At 48.0% G+C, this 25,018-nt stretch overlaps 1 protein-coding gene across 3 annotated transcripts in view; it reads left to right on the plus strand.

Moving 5' to 3' along the window:
• The window catches only part of MYH11 (myosin heavy chain 11), an 87,657-nt gene that overhangs the window by 21,659 nt on the left and 40,980 nt on the right, over positions 1 to 25,018 (plus strand). For 2 of the 3 annotated variants that reach the window (XM_084818073.1, XM_084818074.1), the window contains exons 4-8: positions 1,288 to 1,315; positions 8,791 to 8,893; positions 17,402 to 17,494; positions 18,305 to 18,368; positions 20,467 to 20,565. In XM_084818073.1, the coding sequence (XP_084674199.1) occupies positions 1,288 to 1,315; positions 8,791 to 8,893; positions 17,402 to 17,494; positions 18,305 to 18,368; positions 20,467 to 20,565 (387 nt within the window). Of the gene's footprint in view, positions 1 to 1,287; positions 1,316 to 8,790; positions 8,894 to 10,793; positions 10,815 to 17,401; positions 17,495 to 18,304; positions 18,369 to 20,466; positions 20,566 to 25,018 lie in introns of all 3 variants that reach the window. The other variant, XM_084818071.1, reaches the window with a different exon arrangement.

The following is a 25,018-nucleotide window of genomic DNA, read 5'->3' on the forward strand; positions in this document are numbered from 1 at the left end:
TTGCAACTGATGCCGGCAGCAGAAGCAAGCACCATTTTATTCCTTCAGTCATGATGGTGCTGGGGTGGGCCAAAATTGCCCCCAAAGAGGAAATGCATCACCAAAAAAGAAGAGGACAGAGGGCAGCAATTTGCATAAAATTGGCATGTGCTAATTTATATGTCTAGATGCAGATTTAGAACTAATTATTATAATATTAGTTGTGTGCTTCACAGCTGAAGTAATGCACATGGCTGTCGAAAGCACCCCCCCCCCCCAATAAGATCATGAAGTCCAGGATCTAAAATTAGTAGCTGCACCTCTGTGTGAGGTTACCTGTCATGCTTGACCCTTGGCACACGTGCTGTGAGTGATTTTGGAGAATGCGGGGAGAGGAGTTTAAAACTCCTGGGGGCGCTTTTGGTAATGAAGCCGTGGAGGAGACACCCCCTGGTGTCGGGACATTTGACACACCCCTGTTTTATTTCCCAGGCTCTTCTTGTTCCTAGTGATGGCTCAGCTCAAGTGGAAGTCTTCCTCCATTAAGTGCCCCCAAGTAAAGATGTCAGGAGGGGTGATTCGCCACATTAAAAGGAGTGAGCACAGCTTTGATCTGGAGCTGAGAAAAAGCCTGATGACTATGAGAGGCTGCCAACTGGGCCTACATTGCCGTTATGTTTGTTTTGGGGAAAGGCTGTTAACACTGTGCTCTGTCGTTGCGATGGCCTTAAGGTCTGCCTGCAAGCATAACGCCAGTGATCGAAAGACCACAGTTTTAGAACCACCATCCATTTGGATTGTTGTCTGGTTCCAGTTCAGATACAGAATTGATTGCATCTTTAACCTTTTGTTCTAAATTTTATTCCTGAGGATAAAAATGGAGATGTTTGTTGCTGACCCAGAAAATGTGATAGAAGTCAATCAAATGGTGATATGGGCAGCACCATTTTTTTGTTGATGGATGAGCTGTCCAGTGCTGTAGAGGATTATCTAGAAGGCAAGAGAAGCCATAGCTCCTTGGCAGAACCTCTGCTTTGCATGCAGAAGGTCCTAGGTTTGATCCCTGGCACCTTCTGTTAAAAAGATTGCATAGCGGGTGATGGGAATATGACTCTTCTCAGCCTCAGTGCAGACAATACTGGGCTAGATGGACCCCTGCTCTGATTTAGTAAGGCAGCTTCATGTGTTCGGATCGATATAATCATAAACGAATGTGAGAAGGGGGAGCTGCATACACTGAGCCCAAGTAACTCATGACTGGCCAGAATGGTCCAAGACTGTTTAATGTTTTTTTCCCTTTGTTCACAGATCGAGAAGACCAGTCCATTCTTTGCACGTGAGTAGAGCCACTTTGACGGTCACCCCCTATCCCATCTGTCTCTGCTTGTCTCTCTCCTGTGGAAAGCTCTCCTCCTCACGGTGATGTTTCTCAGCTGACATGCGTCGAGTTCCTCTCTGCTACCGAGGTCAGCCTTCCCCAACCTGGTGCCCTCTGGATGTGTTGATGCACAACTCACATCGTTCCCAGCCAGCATGACCACTTGGCTGGGGTAATGGGATTTGTAGCCCAACATATCTGGAGGGCACTAGGTTGGGGAAGGTTGACCTAGATCAGATAGCAACCGAGATACATGCTCTAAATACCATGCATTCTGGAACAACACCTGTAGTTTGCAAAGGCAGACCCCCCTCTGGTCCTCTCCCTCTCTCTCTCTTTCCCTCCCTCCCCCCCCATCCTGTCTCTCTCTCCACCCCCTACTGCTAATTTTAAACTGCAAACTCCCTTATGGCTGTGCTCCCTCATTGTCAGGTTTTGTTTTGTTGGGATGGATATTTAATGCCACACCTAGAAAAGGCTAAAACAGACCCAAAGCTCCCTCTCTTCCACTCCCTTTCCTCCAGGATTATCGGTGATCACCTGACCCACCATGTCTGCTTCAAAGGGCTGACACCACATCAGTGGTGAAATACATAAATCCTCTTCCCAATTGCACATTGCCGGGGCAAGAACTGACACTTTGATGGAGCTCAGTTTTATTCCTTACATTCCTGTGGCCTGTTTATTTTTCCATCCAGTTTCTCTGCGAGCAGCGCCCACCCCATGTGGGTCAGTGAGGGAGGATTCCCAGGATGCACAAACTGTATAGGCTGTGTGGAACTCCACTGGAGCCTCTGCATTTGTGCTGCATACTTAGGCAGGATGGGGGGGCTTCTTTTTCCAGAGGGATTGAAGGTAGCTTGAAAAAAAGTTTGCTCTTGTAGTGTGTGCATTCATCCTGCTTTTGTCTCTACTGAGATAGGTTTTGCAGGGTTGTTTTTTTCCCAATTGTTAAAAAAAAAAACGTGTTTGACCAGAGATGACAATGAGAGCAAAGAAGCATATGTATAACACTGCAGCCTCCCTCAAACCATTTCCATAGGGGGGCTACATATGCATCTCCAAAAAAGAGGAAATGCATCATCATCAAAAAAAGGACAGAGGTTTGAATAACATTTGTATATGCTAATTTATGTGTATAGATCAGTTAAGAAGGACCGTAGGTCAGTGGTAGAGCCCCTGCCCGGTTCAATTCCTGGCATCTCCAGGTGAAGCTGGAAAAACTCTGGCCTGAAACCCCGGTCTGCTGCAGCTGCCGGTCAGTGTCTACAATACTGGGCTAGATGGACCAGTGGTCTGACGCAGTAGGAGGCAGCTTCTGGTGATCCTCGATGCACATTTAGAAGCAATCACTATAATTTAAATAGCAGGACACTGCATCTCGCCTCCGTGGGGAAGACGGCGGCCAGGCGATCTGTGTGCCTGCTCAGTCTGCTGTCCAGTTAAGGTATCCTGATGGGCAGCATGCAGGCCCTGCTGGTCTCCCTTCTCAGGGTTCTTTATCTTGAAATGAGATTTGGGGTGGGCGGCCCTTCAAGGACCTGCTCCCTTCAATCAGAGGACTGTCCTGTGTAAAGCAGGACACATGGCCACGCTGCACCTCCTAAGCTCTTTAAAGGGATTGTCTGTCTCCAGGATCTTATTCCAAGTTCATGCCTTAGCTTGCAAAAACTGGATTCTGGGATTAGGTTTCATGCAGGTGCCTGGGAAGGAAATAGTCCAAAGCCAGGAACGCCAGCCTTCCTCCTCCTCTCACGGCTGTAGTGCTGCTGCAAGCACCAAACACCACATATTTTATTCCTCGGCCACACAAGCTAAACCTTGTGCCAGGCAAGATAGTCGGTTGCTGCTTCTTGCGGGAGGGTTTACCTGCCTTTCTGATAGTTGCTGTTTTGATGCGCTGCAGAGCCCCACGCAGTTTGGATGTGTGCCGGGCAATGCGGCAGCTGGTGTTTTATCAGCAAGGTGGGAAATCTTTGATTTCGTGTCAGGGAGAGGAAGAGATCTCAAACCCTTTTGTGTTGCCAAGCTGTCCATCGCAACCCCGAGTGCAGCAGCTCACTTGGTGCAAACGCTCAGCACCAGATGCCCTGGGGTTCGGGTAGCCGAGGCACTCTGTTTTGGGGGACGGGAAACAGGAGGACCTCCACCGCCTCACTCTTACAGCTGAGCAGGTCCACTTTTGCCGAGTGTGAGAGAGTCAGGAATATCCACTTCCAGACGAGGAGCCCGTCCCCCCCTCCATGTTTTCTCCATGAATCGCTAATCTCGATGTGCTTCTTGACTGGAGGCCAGTGCAGAGCAGAGATTTGTTCAGGGAGACAGAGGCCCGCTTCCCTTGCCAGTGGCTGTGATGGACTGAACAGGACACTTAAAGCTTCTCGGGAACCTCAGAAGTGGCCTTACACCAGGGGTGTTGAACCTCAGGCCCATGGGCCAAATCTGGCCCTCTGGGATTAGCTGGATAGCCATTCCCCCTTCCTTTGGCCCCACCCCCTTTCCACCAACCACCAATCATGTAGGGCTTTCCTGGCATTTGTGTGTTTTGTCCCTGTTCTAAAAGGTTGAAATGCCTCTCTGAAGGCTGAGTTTACAGAAGTAAGAGCTTTAAACTCAAATAGGTGGGTGTTTGGGGTACTTTGGTCTCAGTCCCTTGCCTTCAGCCCCAGCTGCCACTGGAGTGTGGCCCCCGAGAGCCCCTCCAAAACTGAATCCAGTCCTTGGGCTGAAAGAGGTTCAGCACCTCTGCCTTAGAACATCTCACTCCATTTGTCCCTCTCGCCCAGTATTGCCTGTTCCCTGATGGGCTGTGGCTCCCCTGGGTCTCCCACAGAGGAGGGTCTTTCCCTTTCCTTGCTCCCTGGCCCTTTTAAGTGGAGATACTGCCAGGGATTGTGCCTGGACCTTCTTCAGGCAAAGCAGGGGCTTGAACACTGGGCTCTTGTCCTTCACCCCTGAGGCTTCTGCTTTCAGAACTGGGGAGGGGGAAACAGGGTCTCCTGTGAACCAGTCCTGCCCTCAGGCAAAGGAAATGCAATGGGAGGAGGGCTGGCCAGAGAATAATAAGTTCAAAGGCTTTGGTGGCTTTTTTTTTAAAGGACGCTCTTGGTTTTCCAAATGCAAGGTTGCAAAGTAGATTTATGTGAAAGCTTTTTACGCAAATGTCTTAGAACTGGCATGTTTAGTCTGGAGCCATTCCCAGAACACTTAATTTTCATCAATAAAACATGGACACATTTCAGCTTTGGGGCCCCACGTAATGCTGGAGGTTGCAGCCTTTTAGCTGTGCAAACTTGTGCAGGATTGGGTTCGTCTTTCAGCCCAGTGAATTCACTTGTAAGAAATAGGCGGAACCATGAGGCGGGGTCCATGCAGCGCTGGTGCTGAGCCATGCCCCTTCACCTCAGTGGGGCTTGCCTGGGAAGCCCACAGAAGCTCCCTTGAGACCTGAGGAAATGGCTGGACCTGACCAACGGTGCATCTCTGGACCTGTTGCCAACAACAGCCAGTCAGATGCCCCCCTGTAAGACACGGAAGCAACAGCGCCAGGTATTCTGCCTCTGACTGTTTAGGTTCCATTTAGCTGAAGTTCAGAATTCAGAGCAAGCTACGAATGGACTGATATTGTCCGGAGGCAGTGACACAAGGAAATGAGGCCAAAACACACGCACACTCTCTCTCTCTTTCTTGGATCGCCATGCGTCCGCTTTTACAGAGGCAAGTCCTCTGTCTGAAAGTGTTTTCTGTTTGAAGGGCCTGTCCAACTCTGGATTAAAGAGCAAGAGGGAGGGGAAGAGGGAGCAGAGCTGCGGAACCTGCCCACTCACAATTCGGACCTGGACAGGCAGGTGCACAGGTTACCCGGCCACAGTCTTCCTCCACTATGAAACTACATTTCTGTTTAAATGATAATAAATGTTTCTAAATTTGCCTTTATAGAAGTAAATTAGCATATGCAAATGTTATGCAAATCTGTGTCCACTCTCGTCCTCTCTTTTTTTTGGTGCTGCTGATCCTCTTTATGAGCAACGAATAATCATCCACCCTAACCCTGGTGATCCTTATTTGAGTAAACAAAGGTGAAAGTTAGCGGGCAAAGATGTGGGCAAAGATTGGCCTAACAGCCTGTCCCATTGGGGAAAATCGAGGCAGGCCCATCGCCTCTCAGTTTGTCTAAGCGCCCTGAAAAGTCACTAGTGGCTATCGTGATATTGTGTGGTGCTGGATCCCACAAGTTAATTATACGCTGTAGGAAGAAGTACCTCTGTCCTGATCCTGAACCTATCCATTGTTCGGTGAGCTGAAGATATAGTATTATGAGAGCAGAAAGTTCTTCCCCCTGTTCATAATTCAATAGACCCCTATCACGTCTCTCTTCCTCTCCCCCCTCGCCTCTTCCATTTGTCTTCGCTCTCAATCCCTTGATGTTGACCGGAATCTTCACAGCCTCAGTGTCACTGCTATCTTTAACAATGAAACATCCTGGAAAGAAAATATGCCTGGCCTTTTAAGGCTTAGCACCAACCCCACGGATACTCCCACCTTCCTTTTTTGCGTGTCACAGGACCATTTATCAATGGGCCCACATTCGAGAAAAGGCGCCTCCTAATTAGGAAAAGGAATTGAGCCGCAGCGACGTTGGTGGAAGATTTCCAAGCTCAAAGGAACCTGAGACAGATCCGCTCCTGACTTTTCCGTGTTTGCCTTCCCTCCTTCCCTTCTCCTTTTGGGAAGCAAATTCATCAGATCTCTCAGCAGCATCATGTTTATGTCACTCTCCAGACTTGGTCCTTGATCCGAAATACAAGGGGTTATCTTGGAGGTTGATTTAATGGATCATTGTCCCAGATCAGATGACCCCAACATGGCCAAATGCTCACTGGGGGATGATGGGAGTTGCAGTCCAACACCTCTGGAGGGCACCAGGTTGGGGATGTCTCCCCCAGATCAACAGCCTCACCTCCGCTTCAGTGGCTGTTCGACACAGGGTGGTCGCTGTGTGCGCGCCTTGTGAATTGCGACACCTGTACCAACCTCACCTCCAGCAAGGGGAGGGCCGCTTCTCAAGTGATCTTTCTAAAGCCTGTGCCTAAAAGCACCATGCAAAGCTGGAAATACATAGGTTACGCCACTGCGTTCCTCCGAGGGCCAGGGTTTGGCCGCAGCTCCCTTGTCGAGTGCGGTGGCAAGCTCAGGTTTGCCTCCATGTCATGTGTGAATGGTTCGTATACGCATGAAAAGAACTACTTACTAGCCATTGCTGTGGAATTCCTTCTCTGTGAAAACAGGTGTCCCAGTTCCTGTGGGAATTGTCCAAAGGCAGTAAGGGTGTACCCAGGTAGTTTGTCAAGCACGGTGGATTTGACGCAAAGCCTCCTGGAGCACTTGGTTTGGGCCACGGATTCCAGAGCAGGCACAGTTTTCCTGCCTCCTTCTCTCTGACCGGTCCAAAATGCACAGGGTATGTTACGACTTCCTGCTTTGCTAGCAGAAATGTCTAAGGGCAACGCTGTGGTTGAATGCTGGCCCCAGGCATTTTTGACAGGCTCAAGTGGAGCATATCCACAGTTGCCCTAAGAGAAAGAGCAAACTGGTTCTTGGGGAGGGACCATAACTCAGCAGGAGAGCACAGGTTTCGCATGCAGAAAGTCACAGGTTCAATCCCCGATGTCTCCGGGTTGGGCTGGAAATATTAATGCCTGAAACCCTGGAGAGCCTGGCTGCCAGTCAGTGTGGACAGTACAGGGCTGGATGGACCCAGGGCCTGACTCAGTCAGTGTAAGGCAGGTTCTGTTGTTCCTGGGGTTTGTAGCCAAGAAAATCACCCGACACTAAACCAAGCACTTAGACAAAGATTAACTGTAGATCAATCCAGAATCAATTTCCAAGTTTGTCCATGGGAGTTCGTAAACCAAATGCCTGATCTGTGTGTGCGTGTGTGTGTGTGCACGCGCGTGCGTGCGCGTGTGTATTTTGCCTTTTCTTCCACCTTGCTGCTTCTTGCCATAAATTGAGGCCAAGAGCCAGTTTGGAGACAATGTGAAATAATATTTTAAACCCCAGTTACTCAGCCATGGATATCTCCAAACCCCTGGGTGCCATGTCAGACAAATTTGGTAGTGTGCCTGCAAAACCTAAATTTTGTGTTACTATTTAAGGGCTTCGTTACACACACTTCAGTGTTGCTCATCCCATTTCTTCATGCCCTATTTTTTTCATATTTCCAAGGTGTGAGTTCAAGACTTGAAGGATCTTGGAATCAAGGCAAAGACACCCTGAATTCTTAGGGGCTGTTGATTCCTCTCACTTTAATTTCGGATAAGTGATGGTGAAAATCAGGGGTGGGCAGAAAAGAGATGGGATCTACTGTCAGATTGCGAGATGATTTGAAGAAAATCAGCAAGGGCTTCTGCCTCCAAACTGTATAATGATAGCAACAACAAGAAGGCTATTCCCACCACCCTCCAAATTAGGCAGTTAGAATTCTTGATCTGTAGTAGGTTTGTACCTGTCTCTGCAGCTTACCCCAATACATGGCTTATGGGCTGTGTCCCATTTTGCATCTGACTCTGTACCTCATTCCAGTCACTATTTTGCACCTGGCTCTGATTGGTGGATCTCCAGGTTCTAGTAAAGAAATGTGCATCCCCCAAGCCTGAAGTCTGCCTGTGTCTTGGGCATGGCCACAGTCCTCTCAAATATGCAGCCAGACAGGGATGCAGAACAGAATTCAGAGCAAGCAAGCAATGGACTGCCACGTGTGCTGAGAGAGGCATAATGAATAAAAGAGCCCAGGAATCTTTCTCTGTGTAAGCAAGCGTGGACGTTCCTGGCAGACACTGCTCTGGACAAAGCTTTAGCATAAAAACCAGTGTGGTGTAGCGGTTAGAGTGTTGGATTGGGACTGGAGAGACCCGGGTTCTAGTTCCCATGAAGCTCACTGGGTGACTTTGGGGTAGTCACTGACTCCCAGCCTAGCCTACTTCACAGGGTTGTTGTGAGGATGAAATGGAGAGGAGGAGGGCTCTTTTCCTTGCAAAGGGGAAAAAGGGGGGATATCAATGTAATAATAAATTAAAAAGCTAATCTTGTTTTCAGAAAGATTGCTGCTGCATATTGTAGCTAGGTGTGCATGGTCAAATGTTTCTGCAATGTTAGATGTTGGAGTCAGAATAAAAAGCAGCTAGTTCTGTGTTGAGTAAACTTACGAGGTCTATTGTACCATGTTTAATCTACTGGTTCTGTTAGGGCCAACTGAGGTCAGAAAGGGTTTCTTCTTTTGCTTGTGGCTGCACTCTCTCTCTCTCTCTCTCTGCCTGCCCCCAACCTTTGGACAGGGCATCTGGAAGCTGGACAGCAGCTGGCTCACAGTGCTGTATTGCTGTATTGGGGAGGGGGTGTAACCATCTTTTCTCCTGTACTTTTCTCTGTAGAGGGGAGTCAGGTGCCGGCAAAACAGAAAACACAAAGAAAGTCATTCAGTATTTGGCTGTCGTTGCCTCTTCTCATAAGGGCAAAAAAGATACCAGCATCACGGTAAGTGGCTCTGGTGCCCCTCGGTGCAGCAGCCCCCCTCTCGATTTTTGATGGTATCTTAATGTTTCCTAGGGCAACATCAGGAGGAGTGCCTTGAGCTGATGACCGTGCTTAGAGCAGGCAGCCTGCAAAATGATTCCACTGTTTGCTTCTTCTGTTTCTTGCCAAATAGCTGACATATTATTGAGAGGACACAGTTATGTCACATCTCTGTGTTTATGGAAAAAGGGCTCTTTGTTTGACATCTCTCTTTAAGCGCAAGCTGGGGGAGAATAGCGCATAGCTTGCCATAAGTGGCTCCCCTGCTGGGGAATCGCAGGCACATTTCTTTGCAAGACACTGTGGGTCCCTGCCTTATCTTTAATCCCTAAAAGGTTGGGACGGATCCTCTGGTAACATACTTCTCCACTAGGACAGATTCTTTCAGACGGATCCTTTGGGTGGAGCCTCTGGGCACGTACTGTGTGCCTTTTCCTCTCTGCTGAGTAAGGATAACCAAAGCCTGCACATCCAAGATTAGAAGGAAGTAATCCCAGGACAGATGAGAACAATGCCCAGGCAGACACGAATCCCAACATCCTTTTAGAAATCCAGCACAGGTGAGCCTCTGCACGAAAAGGCTGATGAGGCTTTGCACACAGAAGGTCCCGGGTTCAATCCCTGACATCTCATGTGAAAAGCATGTCAGGCTGTTGGTGAAGATGATGGGTGAGATGGACCAGCGGCCTGACTCTGAGTAAGGCAGCTTATCTGTTCTTAGATGACTCCTCAGCCTTTTCACGTGGGGCTCACCTGTGCTGTACTTCTAAGCGGATGCTGGGATTCATGTCTGCCCAGGAATCATTATTCCCTGGGATTTCTTCCTTCTAATCTCCGCAGAGAGGGAAAGGCACACAGTACATGCCCAGAGGCAGTCTCCTTTATCTCAGATGTTCCAGGGACAGGGCCTGGTACTAAAAGCAGACTTGGTTCAAATTAAGTTAGGGAGTCCTCCATGACATTTTGTCTTCAGCACCTTCCTCCCCCAGAATAGTGAGAAGACGTTAGGGTAGAGACCCAAGTGGGGAGGTACTTTCCAGTTCATGGAAGTTCTTTTTAGCCAGTAACTGGGACTGCCTTGCTTACATGTTCAGGCTGGGATCCAAAGAGCTTGTGTGCGTGAGTGCGTGCGCGCAGCTTCGCTCGCATCCACCTACCCATGAAAAGCTGAAAATACTGGGAAACGTGAGGGTGAAGATCTCTATCTTCTCGAGATTCATAAAGCAGAACCTCAGCCTTCATGGGAATCAGAAACATCCAGGACTGTACAGTGCTAGGCTCCACCAAAATTGGGTGTCTCTTGATGCGTCTGGAGGAATAGGTAGAAGTGCACACATTCAGCGCTATTTTAAACAAAAGGGAGGGAAAGGCTTGGATTATGGAGGAAAGCAATGGGACATTGCCCAGGCCAAAGCGTATTGTGAGATGTTAACCTACATGGACACAGGGGGCTTTCTGTGAAGCCCTGTGCCCGTGTGACAAAGCACGGATGTCCTTGCTAAGAAAAACTCAGTAATGGGGCAATATTTGGGAGGGGTGATGGGTTTAGGTAAATCTGATGCAAAAGACTTCACCTGAAGAGCTATTTCCTCAGTGCTGAATGAGACCTAATTGCTTTTCTATTGCATATCTTTTTTTTCCCCACAGCAAAACCCCTATTTATTTAGATTTAGGTCATATGTAAACCTACCAGTGCAAATCCACAGGTTGGTCCTTTTTGGCTTAATTTTCTTAGAGAAGGTGTGTTGCATTATCATATTTATTGACATATATTGTGAATGTAGGTGGAAACACCTTAAAAACAGTATTTCAGGATGTGATGAAACTGATGATTGTTCTATGCCGTATTATTTGACTGCAGCAAGGTCCATCTTTTGCTTACGTGAGTAACCTGGATTGTTTGGTGTGTGCGTGTGTAAAGGCACGGAGTGTAGATCTGCATGCTGTAGTTGCACCCCCCCCCCCCGAAGAAATCACTAAGACGGTCTTTGGTCGGAATCCAGAATCACGCTCACTGGAGCAACAATTGCCAGACAATACGATCTCCCAATGGCCCGATCCCAAGCACACCGTCTTCTAGGGAGTAGGCGATTCTCTGCTTTCAGTGGGTCTTGCTTCCAGACAAGTATGTTTAGGATCACCATCTCCACTGCCAAAGGTGTGTGTAGACACCACGAGGGTTGTCCTTTCAAATAGCATCATCTGATTTTTGTTCACAGTAGAATATTTTCATTTTCTGACAAGCTGTGGAAGGGCCAAAGGGCCAGTCTGAATGTGTGTTTTTCTGAAATAAAGTAACCCCCAAGGTGAGATATACTTCAAGCCGGACTGCTTTAGGGCAGTCTTACTCCTGAGTGATCACTGTGTGGTGTTGACTGACCTCATCCCTGCTTGCACGCTGCTCATTTTTGACGTTGCTTGCCGACTTGTGCTACGGAGATTTCTGCACCTGCAACCCTTCTGCCTGCCTCCAAACTGGCTAAGTACGTTGATCATCATGTGAAAGAATTAAGCTTGCACCTTCAGCAATTTTATTAATACCGACTGGCGGTTGGTGAAGGGGGTAGAAACTAAAGGATGTTAAGGTTGGGTGCGGGGAGTGTAGCTCAGTGAGGAACTGCAAAGACCTAAATAGCCTGAAACATTTAGAAGACTTCAGCAGTCTTTGAGCCTGGAGCACAACAACATTTCAGGTCTCTGCTCTTTCTAACCATCTGTCTGGGTGAGGATAATAATGTTGTTGTTGTTGTTGTTCAGTCGTTAAGTCGTGTCCGACTCTTCGTGACCCCATGGACGATAGCACGCCAGGCCTTCCTGTCCTCCGTTTTCTCCCGGAGTGTGCTCAAATTCATATTCGTTGCATTGGTGATGCTATCTAGCCATCTCATCCTCTGCTGTCCCCTTCTCCTTTTGCCTTCAGGGTCTTTTCCAGGGAGTTTTCTCTTCGCATTAGGTGGCCAAAATATTTGAGCTTCAGCTTCAGTATCTGTCCTTCCAATGAGCACTCAGGGTTGATTTCCTTTAGGACTGACTGATTTGACCTCCTTGCAGTTCAGGGGACTCGTAAGAGTCTTCTCCAGCACCACAGTTCGAAAGCATCAATTCTTCGGCGCTCAACCTTCCTTATAGTCCAGCTCTCACAGCCATACGTTACTACTGGGAAACCATAGCTTTGATTAAACGAATCTTTGTCGGCAAGGTGAGGTCTCTGCTTCTTACTATGCTGTCTAGGTGTGCCATAGCTTTCCTCCCAAGGAGCAAGCGTCTTTTAATTTCATGGCTACAGTCACCGTCTGCGGTGATCTTGGAGCCCAAGAAAGTAAAATCTGTCACTGCTTCCATTTCTTCCCCTTCTATATGCCAGGAAGTGATGGGGCCAGATGCCATGATCTTCGTTTTGTTAATGTTGAGTTTCAAACCAGCTTTTGCACTCTCCTCTTTCACACTCAACAAGAGGCTCTTTAGATCCTCTTCGCTTTCTGCCATTAGGGTGGTATCGTCTGCATATCTGAGGTCGTTGATCATTCTCCCGGCAATCTTAATTCCGACCTGTGATTCATCCAACCCGGTGTTTCTCATGATGTACTCTGCATATAAGTTAAATAAGCAGGGTGACAATATGCAGCCTTGTCGTACTCCTTTCCCAATTTTGAACCAATTGGTTGTTCCATGTCCGGTTCTTACTGTTGCTTCTTGACCCCCGTACAGGTTTCTCAGGAGACAGGTAAGGTGGTCTGGTATTCCCATCACTTTAAGAATTTGCTACAGTTTATTGTGATCCACACAATCAAAGGCTTTAGCATAGTCAATGAAGCAGAAATAGACGCTTTTCTGGAATTCTCTTGCTTTCTCCATGATCCAGCGAATGTTGGCGATTTGATCTCTAGTTCCCCTGCCTCTTCAAAACCCAGCTTGTACTTCCGGTAGTTCTTGGTTCGCATACTGCTGAAGCCTAGCTTGTAGGATTTTGAGCATCACCTTGCTGGCATGTGAAATGAGCGCAATGGTGCGGTAGTTTGAACACTCTTTGGCGTTGCCCTTCTTTGGAATTGGAATGTAAACTGACCTTTTCCAGTCTTGTAGCCACTGCTGAGTGTTCCAAATTTGTTGGCATATTGAGTGCAGCACTTTAACAGCATCATCTTTTAGGATTTTAAATAGCTCAGCTGGAAGACTGTCATCTCCACTAGCTTTGTTGTTAGTAATGCTTCCTAAGGCCCGCTTGACTTCACCATCTAGGATGTCCGGCTCAAGTTCAATGACCGCACTATCATGGCTATCAGGGACATTCAGATCTTTCCTGTATCGTTCTTCTGTGTATTCTTTCCACCTCTTCTTAATCTCATCTGCTTCTGTTAGGTCCCTGCCTTCTTTGTCCTTTATCATGCCCGTCTTTGCACAAAATGTTCCCTTGAGATCTCCGATTTTCTTGAAGACATCTCTAGTCTTTCCCATTCTGTTGTTTTCCTCGATTTCTTTGCACTGTTCATTTAAGAAGGCCTTCTTGTCTCTCCTTGCTATTCTCTGGAACTCTGCATTCAGTTGGATATATCTTCCCCTTTCTCCCTTGCTTTTCGCTTCCCTTCTTTCCTCAGCTACTTGAAAAGCCTCCTCAGACAGCCACTTGGCTTTCTTGCATTTCTTTTTCTTTGGGATGGATTGAGTTGCTGCCTCCTGAACAATGTTACGGACCTCCGTCCATAGTTCCTCAGGCACTCTGTCTATCAGGTCTAATCCCTTAAATCTATTCCTCACCTCCACTGTATATTCATAAGGGATATGATTTAGGTCATACCTGAATGGCTTAGTGGTTTTCCCTACGTTCTTCCATTTAAGCCGAAATTTTGCAACAAGAAGCAGCTCATGATCTGAGCCACAGTCAGCTCCAGGTCTTGTTTTTACTGACTGTATAGAGCTTCTCCATCTTTGGCTGCAAAGGACATAATCAATCTGATTTCGATATTGACCATCTGGTGATGTCCATGTGTAGAGTCGCCTCTTGTGCTGTTGGAAAAGAGTGTTTGCTATGATCAGCGTGTTCTCGCGGCAAAACTCTATTAGCCTTTGTCCTGCTTCATTTTGTACACCAAGGCCATGCTTGCCTGTTATCCCGGTGATTTCTTGACTTCCTACTTTGGCATTCCAATCCCCTATGATGAAGAGGACATCTTTTTTTGGTGTTAGTTCTAGAAGGTGTTGTAGGTCTTCATAGAACCGATCAACCTCAGCTTCTTCGGCCTCAGTGGTTGGGGCATAGACTTGAATTACTGTGATGTTGAATGGTTTGCCTTGGATTCGTACTGAGATCATTCTATCGTTTTTGAGATTGTACCCCAGTACTGCTTTTCCCACCCTTTTGTTGACTATGAGTGCTACTCCATTTCTTCTAAGGGATTCTTGCCCACAGTAGTAGATATGATGGTCACCTGAATTATATTCGCCCATGCCTGTCCATTTTAGTTCGCTGATTACCAAGATGTCGATGTTCAGTCTTGCCATCTCATGTTTGACCACCTCTAGCTTACCTTGATTCATTGATCTGACATTCCAGGTTCCTAAACAATATTGTTCTTTACAGCATCGGACTTTCTTTTCAGCACCAGACACATCCACAGCTGAGTGTCCTTTCGGCTTTGGCCCAGCCGCTTCACTCTTTCTGGCGCTACTTGGAAATACCCTCTGCTCTTCCCCAGTAGCATATTGGACACCTTCCGACCTGAGGGGCTCATCTTCCGGCGTCATATCTTTTAGCCTTGTGATACGTTCCATGGGGTTTTCTTGGCAAGAATACTGGACTGGGTTGCCATTTCCTTCTCCAGTGGACCACATTTTGTCAGAACTCTCTGCCATGACTTGTCCATCTTGGGTGGCCCTGCACGGCATAGCTTATGGCTTCACTGAGTTACGCAAGCCCCTTCGCCACAACAAGGCAGTGATCCATGAAGGGGGGATAATAATGTAAGGCTGAGTTAAAGAGAACTGAAGACATTTTGGAAGAGGGATCACTGTTCCTGGTATGTTCTACTCTCATGATGCTTTTTGCCTCTGGTAAAATAGGTTTGGTACATTTTAGTATTGTTTCGAAAATGTTAGTGGGTCAAAAGAAAAATCCATGCATATGCCAAGAGAGCGAGGCCTTTCTCCAGCCACTTGGGACTTTTGAAAAATGACAATTTGTCTCCGGCCCAAATGATGTCTCCATATCAAGAGCCAGACCACTGTGTTTTTAATCCTGTAGTGTCTGAGTTAAACAACAACAACACCCTGGTAGCGCTCTAAGCAATCTTGTCATCAGCCATCTATAGCTAGAGTCCTTTCCTCAAGTTATTTGGCAGAAGCCAGAACCTCTCACAGAGAATCTCCTTGTGACAGGTGGCGTCTTGAGACTTCCAGAAAGGGATTCGATCAAGTCCCATTAATGTCAGCAGGTCTACTCTAAGTGTGTCAGGAGAGCCCCAGCTGCCTCTTGCAGTCCCCACCAATAGCCAACTCAGGACACAGATGACGAGGATTTTTTCCGAGACTTTATTCCTTTATTCCTTTATGACTCTTTCAGATACTAATCACTAGCGACTAAGCAAGGAGCCCCACTGGGGAAAGATAGCAGAGTAGCCTAAGCTCCAGGTAAGGCAGTTGGTCCCTGTTTGAAGCGGAACCACAGGAAGACCCTGAACGTATGGGCTAGGGAGAGATCCTCCCTCTTTCCCTTGGGTCCTCGGGACGCGACCGCTGTTTGCGCGCCAAGCGAGCAGAACACCTCCTTTCAGCGCCCTCCATTTGTCATCACTCCCTGTGTCTGCGCTGAGCATCCAGCAAGCCCCCCTCCAGCGCTCTCTCACTGCCAGGGTCACTATCTATTCCAGCAATGCTGGCAGGAAGAATCTCTGCCAGCTGTTGTGCTTGTGACAGATGAGCAGGCTCCTTTCCCATGGATTGCTGTTCCTCCTCAGAATCAGAACTGCTCTGGGGCTCTATGGGCTCTGGGTCCAACCCACTGCTCCACCACTCTGCGCCTAGAACTTAAGGCTGTTAAGCCTGGGCCTTCAGAGTACCATCCAGAGCACAGCTGCAGGCCATCAGTGCCGCCTGAGGAGTGGTCTACTCGTGAGCACAGCCTTTACTGATGAGGAGTCCTTCGGCCTCCGGCATCTGGCAGCTGGCTGGGCCTGCACCTTTGGGCGCTTGCACTCGCTGGGGCTGGGGGGCCGCTCCCTTCTGCCTCTGAGTCCTTGAGGGAGCTAGCTATGTCTAGAGGAGCGGCGTTGATGGTCATCTTCTCCAAGGCTCAGGGTTGCCCTCATCCCCTTCAAGTGCCCTTGACAGAGGCAGCTCCTCCACCATGTTCGGCTCAGGGGGTGCCAGGTCAGCCTCCGAAGACTTAGTCCAACAGAGGAGGCATAGCAACGACTTGAAAGGAGAAAGGGAGCCGCTCTTGTCCCATTTACAAAGCCAGGGCTCCTTCTGTGGTCACCTGGAGCTGATCCTTCATCGCTACAGGTGGGGCATCTGATCTTGGGGAAAGACGCATCACAGACTCCTCAAAGTAACCAGTTTAGTTGCTTCCGTCATTGCTTTATGAAAAGGCTTCACGGGGCGTCTCTCTGGTTGTGTTGCACGGCTTGTGTATGTGTTAGCTATCAGCAGTGTGTAACTGCATGTGTGTTTTTGCATGGATAAAAATGGTGATCTTATTTTAAGAATCATGCATTGTCATATCCAACCCCCTGAAAGCCCTGCATTTAACATGATTAACAGATGCAGTATAATCTGCTTCGTGCTGCATTACAGAAAATATTATTTTCAGCCATTTTGTTTCCTAATTTCCGTCATTGTTTTCTTGCCAAATAAATGCTTCCGCTCACCAGGGGCAGGGGAAGGCCGGGGGGTCTCATCAGGTGGTTGCAAAAGTATTCTTACTAGCCTTTGACAAGCAGTAAACTTGCTAAGAAGAGAGGGATAAATAGATGGTCCTGTTTATTTAAGCGGATTGCAACAATTGCCTCTCCTGCCCCAGGTGTATAAAAAGGAGAATCAATGGACAAAATTAGACCAGCAGTAGCTAGAAGAAGGGGCAAAGATGAGCAGAGAACAAAAATTGCTGTTTCTTATTTTCCTCCTCCACAGATGTCCATGCAGGTAAAATGCATGTAGATTGTACTGGATAAAGGAGCATGTGCCATGTTTGTTTGTTTTTTTCTGATGGTGCAGGTACAAGGATTGGCATTCCCCATATTCCTGACTGGTGTGCACACGGCAAAGAAAAAACATACATTGATGCCCTCTACACATTACAGTATATGTACATTTTTCCAAACAGAGACGAGATCTCTGCAGGAGGGAATGACACCTGAATTGGCCTTGTTTTAAGCCTCAGTATGCCTGCGTGTGTGTGTGTGTGTGTGTGTGTGGTTCTTTACGACCAAGTGTCCGTCACTTCTCTGGGGATAATGGCATCTGAATCCATTTTAGGGTGAGCTGGAAAAGCAGCTTCTCCAGGCCAATCCCATCCTTGAAGCTTTTGGGAACGCCAAAACTGTGAAGAACGATAACTCCTCCCGATTCGTAAGTTGCCAAGTTCCAGGCAGGGGGAGTGTGCGGGGGCTGTAACCAAGAACTCACAGAACCAAATTACTGTGCAGCCATCTAAAACTGCCTTTACTGGGAAGGCTTTTCACTTAAGGGATTCTTGATGTACACATGCCTGCAATTACATAAAGTGGAAAGGGGTCTTAGGGTTCTATCTACACATCAACAGTTTTTATCTGTTCTATGCTGGTGCAAACCGTCCTGGCTTCTCCAAGGAATCCTGGAAGGATTATTGCTTGGTGAGGGAGGGGCTGGGAAATCTCTGTTAGAGAACACAAGACTGTGCCCAACCCAGAGCCACATTTCCCAGGGTCTCTTGGGAAGAAGGAATGACCATTAAACCAGGTTGTAGTGTACATTTACTGGTGTTCTTTGCTCTGAAGGCAATTGCCAGCCACCCTGTAAACCAGGGGTGGGGGACCTGTGACCTTCCAGGTGTTTTGGCCTACAACTCCCATGATTGTTCCCTATTGGCTGTTCTGGCTAGGTTGGATGGGAGTTGCAGGCCAAACCATCTGGGGAGCCACAGGTTGCCCACCCCTGCTGTAAAGGTGGCCCTGAGTTTCCCAGCCTTTGGAGAAAGGGGAACATGAAGCTATAAAACAGCTGCCAAGAAGAGGATGTTCAAGTCACCGTAAACTGCAACTCGATGTAGATTCTCTTTGAGTTAATCCCCCCTAATTCCATTCTGGTTGTTCAGCAAAACTAGGGAGGCCGGTAACAATGTTCTAACAGGCAGAAAATATTTGGAAGTCGTGCCAAGCCATTTCCTTTTCTTGTCGACAGGGCAAATTCATCCGCATCAACTTCGATGTCACCGGCTACATTGTTGGAGCGAACATAGAAACCTGTATCCTTTTCTGTACATGTGATAGAATTTGGATGAGCACAAGGAAGGGAATGAAAGCACGTTATCAAGAGACAGAGAGGGGAGATGGGGCAGGAGATTTATGGGGGCGGGGTTTGCTCTGTTTTGGCTAATCCCAGTGGCTTAATTTGCATTTGTTCCCTGGTTTATATGTTCCGGTCAGAATAAAAAATCCACGATCACTCAGTCCAGAGCACACAGGTTTTTGCCAAGTCTTCTTGTGTGGAATCCACACAAACCATAAGGCTTTATTGCGGGACAAGTTACAAGCTGAGGAAGGGCTGTTGCTCAGTGGTAGACCACGTCTACCTTGCATGCCGAAGGCCCCAGGGTCAGTTCCTGGCTTCTCCAAGTAGGGCTTGGAGAGACTCCTGTCTAAATCTCTGGAGAGACACGGCCAGTCGGTGTCAACATTACCCAGCTATGTGTTCCTAGATGGCCTGCTGATCACTGACCCGTCTCTGCTCTAATCCAGACCCGTATCCCCCAGCCATTAGCAATGATGCCTTCTTGTCTCACCCTCTGTGGATTGGAGAACCACGTTCCTGGACTTCAGCTAAAGTGGCCCAGTCATTCCCTTCTTTCTGTTTGACGTTGGAGAAGTCCGCCCATCAGCCCCCATGTACAAATATTGGCCTGGCTTGCACAGCAGTGCATCGAGAATGCACATGTTAGAGAGGTAGCTGAGGGGCTCCTGGTCTGGAGGCAAGCAAGGATAGGAACCCCCGGACCAGCACCACCTGTGCTCAAGCACCACGGGAAGACTCAGTTGCTCTCTCAGGTCACCTGGCTGCATTGCCGCCTTCTGGCCATCTGCAATGGCGGCGCTGAAGTGCAGGAGAGAACATGCCAGAAGCTCCCACCGCGGGCAAGCTGCCAGGAGAGTGCAAAGCAGCCTTCCCCAGCCTGGCACTCCCCAGGTGTGTCTGACTATGGGCCCTATCATCCCCGGCCAGTGGCCACGCTGGCTGAGGGTGATGGGAGTTGTAGTCCCATCTACAATGGCTGTGCTGGCCGAGGGCCATGGGGAAGGCTGCCACACAGAGTCATGGACAGAACCTCTGATTTGAGGCTGTTGGCGCCTTACAGGGGCGGCCTGTGTCCTGTCCCTGTTTTAGGGTTCTGTTGGGGGCAGCAGCTTTGCCCTGGCTCTTGCCAGATGTCCCACCTTGTTTCAAACGATGTGAGCTGAATGTTGCCTTTTGTAAGCGCAGCGTGTTTTCTCCCAGGAAAGCAATGTAAACATTTCCAGTAGAACTGGGTTTCGTGCAAGAGGGGTTGCCAACAGCTGTTGCCTTTTTCTTTGACTTGTGTTTGTGCAAAAGCGCTTTGTTTAAACAGAGAAACAAATAAATGAATAAATTCCTCCTCTGCATAAATAGCAAAGGCAAATGAGTGAAAGCTTCAGCAAAAACAAAAATTGTAGAGTTGGAGAGGAGACAAAACATCATCTAAGTGGAAATGGAGCATCTCCCTTACATAGGAAGGCTTATGTAAAGACACCAGAAGAGAAGGAACCGTGGAGGAAATTACACTGGTTCACACAGTTAAAAACATGACCTTCCTCTGGAAGTAATGGCCAGCTAGAGGCCAGATGTGGGGGGTTCACGTGTAGCACTTAACTGTGGTTTAGTACAGCCATGCTTGCTGGGAATGATGGGAGTTGCAGTCCAGCACACCTGCAGGGCACCAAGTCGGGGAAAGCTGGTTTAGCACTAAGCGCATGGGTAGGAAGAAGCCCGACCAAAGCCCAAGGTGTGTATGCTTACCCTCCCCTCTCCTCCTCCTGCATGGTTGGAATGAGGACTTTGCTAGTGTTTAGTTTCACTCTCAAAGAAACCTGGCTTGTTATGTATGAAGCAGAGATCATAGTTTAAAACAAACTCCAGTTAGTTCAAACAAGCCAGCTTCAAATAATACAGTAATCATAAAGACATATTCATATACGATTAAAGCAGTTGAACAATATAAGACCCAGAAAAGAGACAGTTTGGCAGATAATTAAAACATCAGCATTAGCAATAACAAACATCAAAGATGTATTTGTTCGCTTCTTTGGTTGCTTAACATATGACGACAGACTTGCTGGAAAAGTCCCGTGCTATTCGGCAAGCCCGAGAAGAGAGGACCTTCCATATATTTTACTATTTGCTTGCTGGTGCCAATGAACAAATGAAGAGTGAGTTGCTTGTTGTTCTGCCTTCTGTTTGAAACAGTTGGGAGGAGGAGGTACACTGGAGGTTTGGGGAGGGTTTTTTGGAGTCAGCCCGCTTGTTTCTTTGGGATCAGAACAGGGGTGGGGTTATAAGCAGGGCCAGCACTGCAAGGATGGCAGACAAGAGGCAAAGCATATTTTCCATGAGGGGGCTATTCCACGAGAGAGGGCTGTTGTTCCACTCTTGCCACTCAGAAATGCAGGCTCAAAAACTTTCAGAAATAAGATGTGAACCAACCCTGAATGTGCTAAAACAAGCAGGAGATCAAAACTCTGAGCCACAAACAAAGGACTGAATTCCGCAACCTGAAAATGCCTTGCAAATTGAGCATATATTCCTGTCTGCACAATGATACGTTTGCTTCTGCTAGGTTTCTGCCCCACTAGCCCTCTTATTTTGAATATTTATTTATTTATTTATTTATTTATTTAATTATTACATTTATATCCCGCCTTTACCTCTCTTGCAAGGAACCCAAGGCGGCTTACATTATCCTCCTCCTCTCCATTTTATCCTCACAACAACCCTGTGAGGTTGGGCTGAGAGTCTGTAACTGGCCCAAAGTCACCCAGTGAGCTTCCATGGCCAAGTGGGGACTAGAACCCAGATCTTCTGGCTCCCAGTCCAACACTCTCACCACTGCACCACACTTCCTGTTTGTAGGTTCATCCTGATGTATTGCTTCTTGATGAGTGCATGGTGCAGGATTACTAACGAATAATTGCCCCAGCATCAGTTTCTGTTCTCACAGCTTTAGTTACTGATTTCCACTTGTTATTGATTTCTGTTCATTTTTTAAATAGTGAAATGTGATTCCTACTGAGCCCCCTTCAGCTTCAATGATATCAGCATCCCATGCACTTTCAAAGCCCACGTTTGCAACCATAAGGGCTAGGAACTTACTTCTGTTTCTGAAATAAAAACAGATTCTTGGGATGCCAAATTCCGCAGCCCATGTCCATTTTTGTCCTGACACTGCGCTTCTGTGGAAAGTTAACCAACGCCGGCAGCGGAGCCCTGATCACTTGCGAAGTTCTGGTTATACTGCCACGGGCTTTTCAGTGGCTGGTTGAGAGCAGGGCTGGGCTGTCCCTCTTCCAATCCCCCAGAAATGTGTTGTTGTTACTATAGTGCCACTAATATGCCTACCGCTTAACAGAACACAGAAGGACAGGTCCCTGCCCCAAGGATCAAACAATCTAAAACTTGATTCAGTGGTGGCAATAAAGAGAGTGGGGTGGGGGATGGAGGTGAATAGCGATTGTGTCTGTCTGTCTGTCTCTCTGTCTGTCTGTCTCTCTGTCTGTCTGTCTCTCTGTCTTTCTTTCTTTCTTTCTTTCTTTCTTTCTTTCTTTCTTTCTTTCTTCTATACATGTTCTTGGCTAAGTTTCAGTAGGGGACAAAGGAATTGCTCTTAGCCGTGATGGCTATATGGGCACTCCAGGCAATGAGCCTCTAAATGCCAGTTGCAGAGGGTCAACAGTAGTATGGGGCTATGGCTCCGCTTGTGAGCTTCCCAGGGGCTAGTGGGTGTCCACGGTGGAAAGCAGGGGGCTGGCCTGGATGGGCCTTGGGCTGACTCCAGAAAGGTGCCTCTCTGACGTTCTCTGCGGAGGATTAGAATTAGATACGTTTTGGTGGACAGGCCTGTTAGCAGCTCCTCACCATGACAGCTCAAAATGTAAGAGTTGCCTTGGGGAGCAGAAAGAAAGCGCCCTCCGGCTTCTGCCACCAGCTGAGGGACTGAGGGCCCTGGGAGGTGGCCCCCCGCGAATGCCATCAAGCCAAGGGAGACCGACCCGGCCCATCCCTTGGCCGGAGAAGGAGTGGCTGCAGGGAGCGCGCGCCCCCCACCCTGCCAGGGAGAAGGCTCTGGTCCCCCAGCAGACAGTTGCCCTGCTGGGACTGCAGAAGACAGGGGAAAGAACGCCCCAGCCTCATCCGTCGGCCAAAGGAACAAGAGCCACCAGTTGCAAGCATGCCAGCAAGGGGGGATCAGCCTGGCCCGAAGGGGGTAGGAACACCCGCTTATCGCTCACCCCCTTGTTCTGGCCTCGAAAAACAGATCTCACTCTTCTGGAGATGTGAGCCACTTTGGGAAACAATAATTGCCTGAAAGGGGGGATAAAAACGCAGTAAATAGATAAATGACGAGTATGGAATCTCCACATGCAGCTGCAGTCTATCACTGAGTACCAGTTGGCAGAGGGCTTGGCAGAGGAGGGCTCATGGGATCATAGACTAGTCGGGTTGGAAGGGGCCTGCAAGCCCATCGAGTCCAACCCCCTACTCAGTGCAGGAATCCAGGTCAGAGCATCCCTGACAGGTGGCTGTCCAGCCTCGTCTTGAAGGCCTCCAGTGTGGGAGAGCCCACCACCTCCCTAGGTCATTGGTTCCATTGTCGTGTTGCTCTAACAGTCAGGAAGTTCTTCCTGATGTTCAGCCGGAATCTGGCTTCCTGTCACTTGAGCCCATTATTCCGTGTCCTGCACTCTGGGATGATGGAGAAGAGATCCTGGCCTTCCTCTCTGGGACAACCTTTCAAGTACTTGAAGAGCACTATCCTATCTCCCCTCAGTCTTCTCTTCTCAAGGCTCAACAGGCCCAGTTCTTTCAGTCTCTCCTCATAGGGCTTTGTTTCCAGTCCCCTGATCATCTTTGTTGCCCTCCTCTGAACCCCCTCCAGTTTGTCTGCATCCTTCTTAAAGTGTGGTGCCCAGAACTGGACACAGTCCTCAAGATGAGGCCTAAGCAGTGCTGAGTAGAGGGGGACTAGTACTTCCCGAGATCTGGAAGCTATGCTTCTATTAATGCAGCCCACAATAGCATTTGCCTTTTTTGCAGCCACATCCCATTGTTGGCTCCTATTCAGCTTGTGATTGACAACAATTCCAAGATCCTTCTTGCTTGTAGTGTTGTTGAGCCATGTATCCCCCATCTTGTAACTGTGCATTTGGTTTCCTTTTCCTAGGTGCGGAACATGGCATTTAGCCCTACTACATGTCATTCTGTTGTTTTGTGCCCAGCGCTCCAGTCTATCCAGATCATTTTGAATTTTGTTTCTGTCTTCCAAAGTATTAGTTATCCCGCCCAATTTTGTGTCATCTGCAAATCTGAAAAGCATTCCCTGCACCTCCTCCTCCAAGTTATTAATAACAATGTTGAAGAGCACTGGGCCCAGGACTGAGCCCTGCGGTACCCCACTCGTTACCTCTCCCCAGTTTGAGAAGATCCCGTTGATAAGCACTCTTTGAGTCCGATTCTGTAGCCCACTGTGGATCCACCTGAGAGTCATTTCATCTAGCCCACTTTGAGCTAGTTTGCTCAGCAGGATATCATGGGGCACTTTGTCGAAAGCTTTGCTGAAGTCGAGGTATACTATGTCCACAACATTCCCACAGTCCACAAAGGAGGTTACCTGATCAAAAAGTGAGATCAGATTAGTCTGGCAGGATTTGTTCTTGACAAATCCATGTTGGCTTCGAGTAATCACGGCATTGTTGTCAAGGTGCTTCCAGATGGATTGCTTTGTAATCTGCTCCAGAATTCTCCCAGGGATTGATGTCAGACTGACTGGTCTGTAGTTCCCAGGTTCCTCCTTCTCGCCCTTTTTGAAGATAGGGACAACATGAGCCCTCCTCCAGTCATCTGGCACTTCCCCTGTCCTCCATGATTTCTCAGAGATAATAGACAGTGGTTCTGAGAGTTCTTCTGCCAGCTGCTTTATTTCTCTAGGATGCAGTTCATCTGGCTCTGGAGATTTGAACTCATTCAAAGTAATTAGGTGTTCCTTGACCATATGCCTGTCGATCTCAAGCTGCAGTCCTGCCCCTTCAGCCTGTACTTCGCCTTTGCCAGGGGAGTCATAGACCCTCTTTGGGGAGAAGACTGAGCCAAAGTCGGAATTGAGCACTTCTGCCTTTTCTTTGTCATCTGTTATCATTTTCCCATCCTTATTTAATAGCTGAACCACCATTTCTTCCCTCTGCCTTTTACTCTGCACGTAGCTGAAGAAAGCCTTTTTGTTGCTTTTAGCATCCCTCGTTAACCTCAGCTTGTTCTCAGCTTTAGCCTTCCTGACGCCATCCCTGCAATTCTGTGCTACCGGCCTGTACTCTTCCTTTGTTGCTTGGCCTTCTTTCCACTTCCTATATGTGTCCTTTTTTGTTTTCAGGTCATCTCTAAGCTTTTTGTGAAGCCACATTGGCTTCTTCTGTTGTCTTCCACCATTTCTTCTTGTTGGAATTGTTTGTAATTGTGCCTTGAGAATTTCCTTTTTAAAAAACTCCCACCCATCTTGGACTCCTTTTCTCATTAGAGTCGCTTGCCATGGGACCTTACTTATCATTGTTCTGAGTTTATTAAAATTGGCTTTCCTAAAATCCAGGGTATGCATTTGGCTACACTTTTGCTTCC

The sequence above is a fragment of the Heloderma suspectum genome, chromosome 12 (assembly GCF_057233095.1).
Source record: "Heloderma suspectum isolate Gila_16-S chromosome 12, 16-S_ref, whole genome shotgun sequence".
Taxonomy (NCBI): domain Eukaryota; kingdom Metazoa; phylum Chordata; class Lepidosauria; order Squamata; family Helodermatidae; genus Heloderma; species Heloderma suspectum.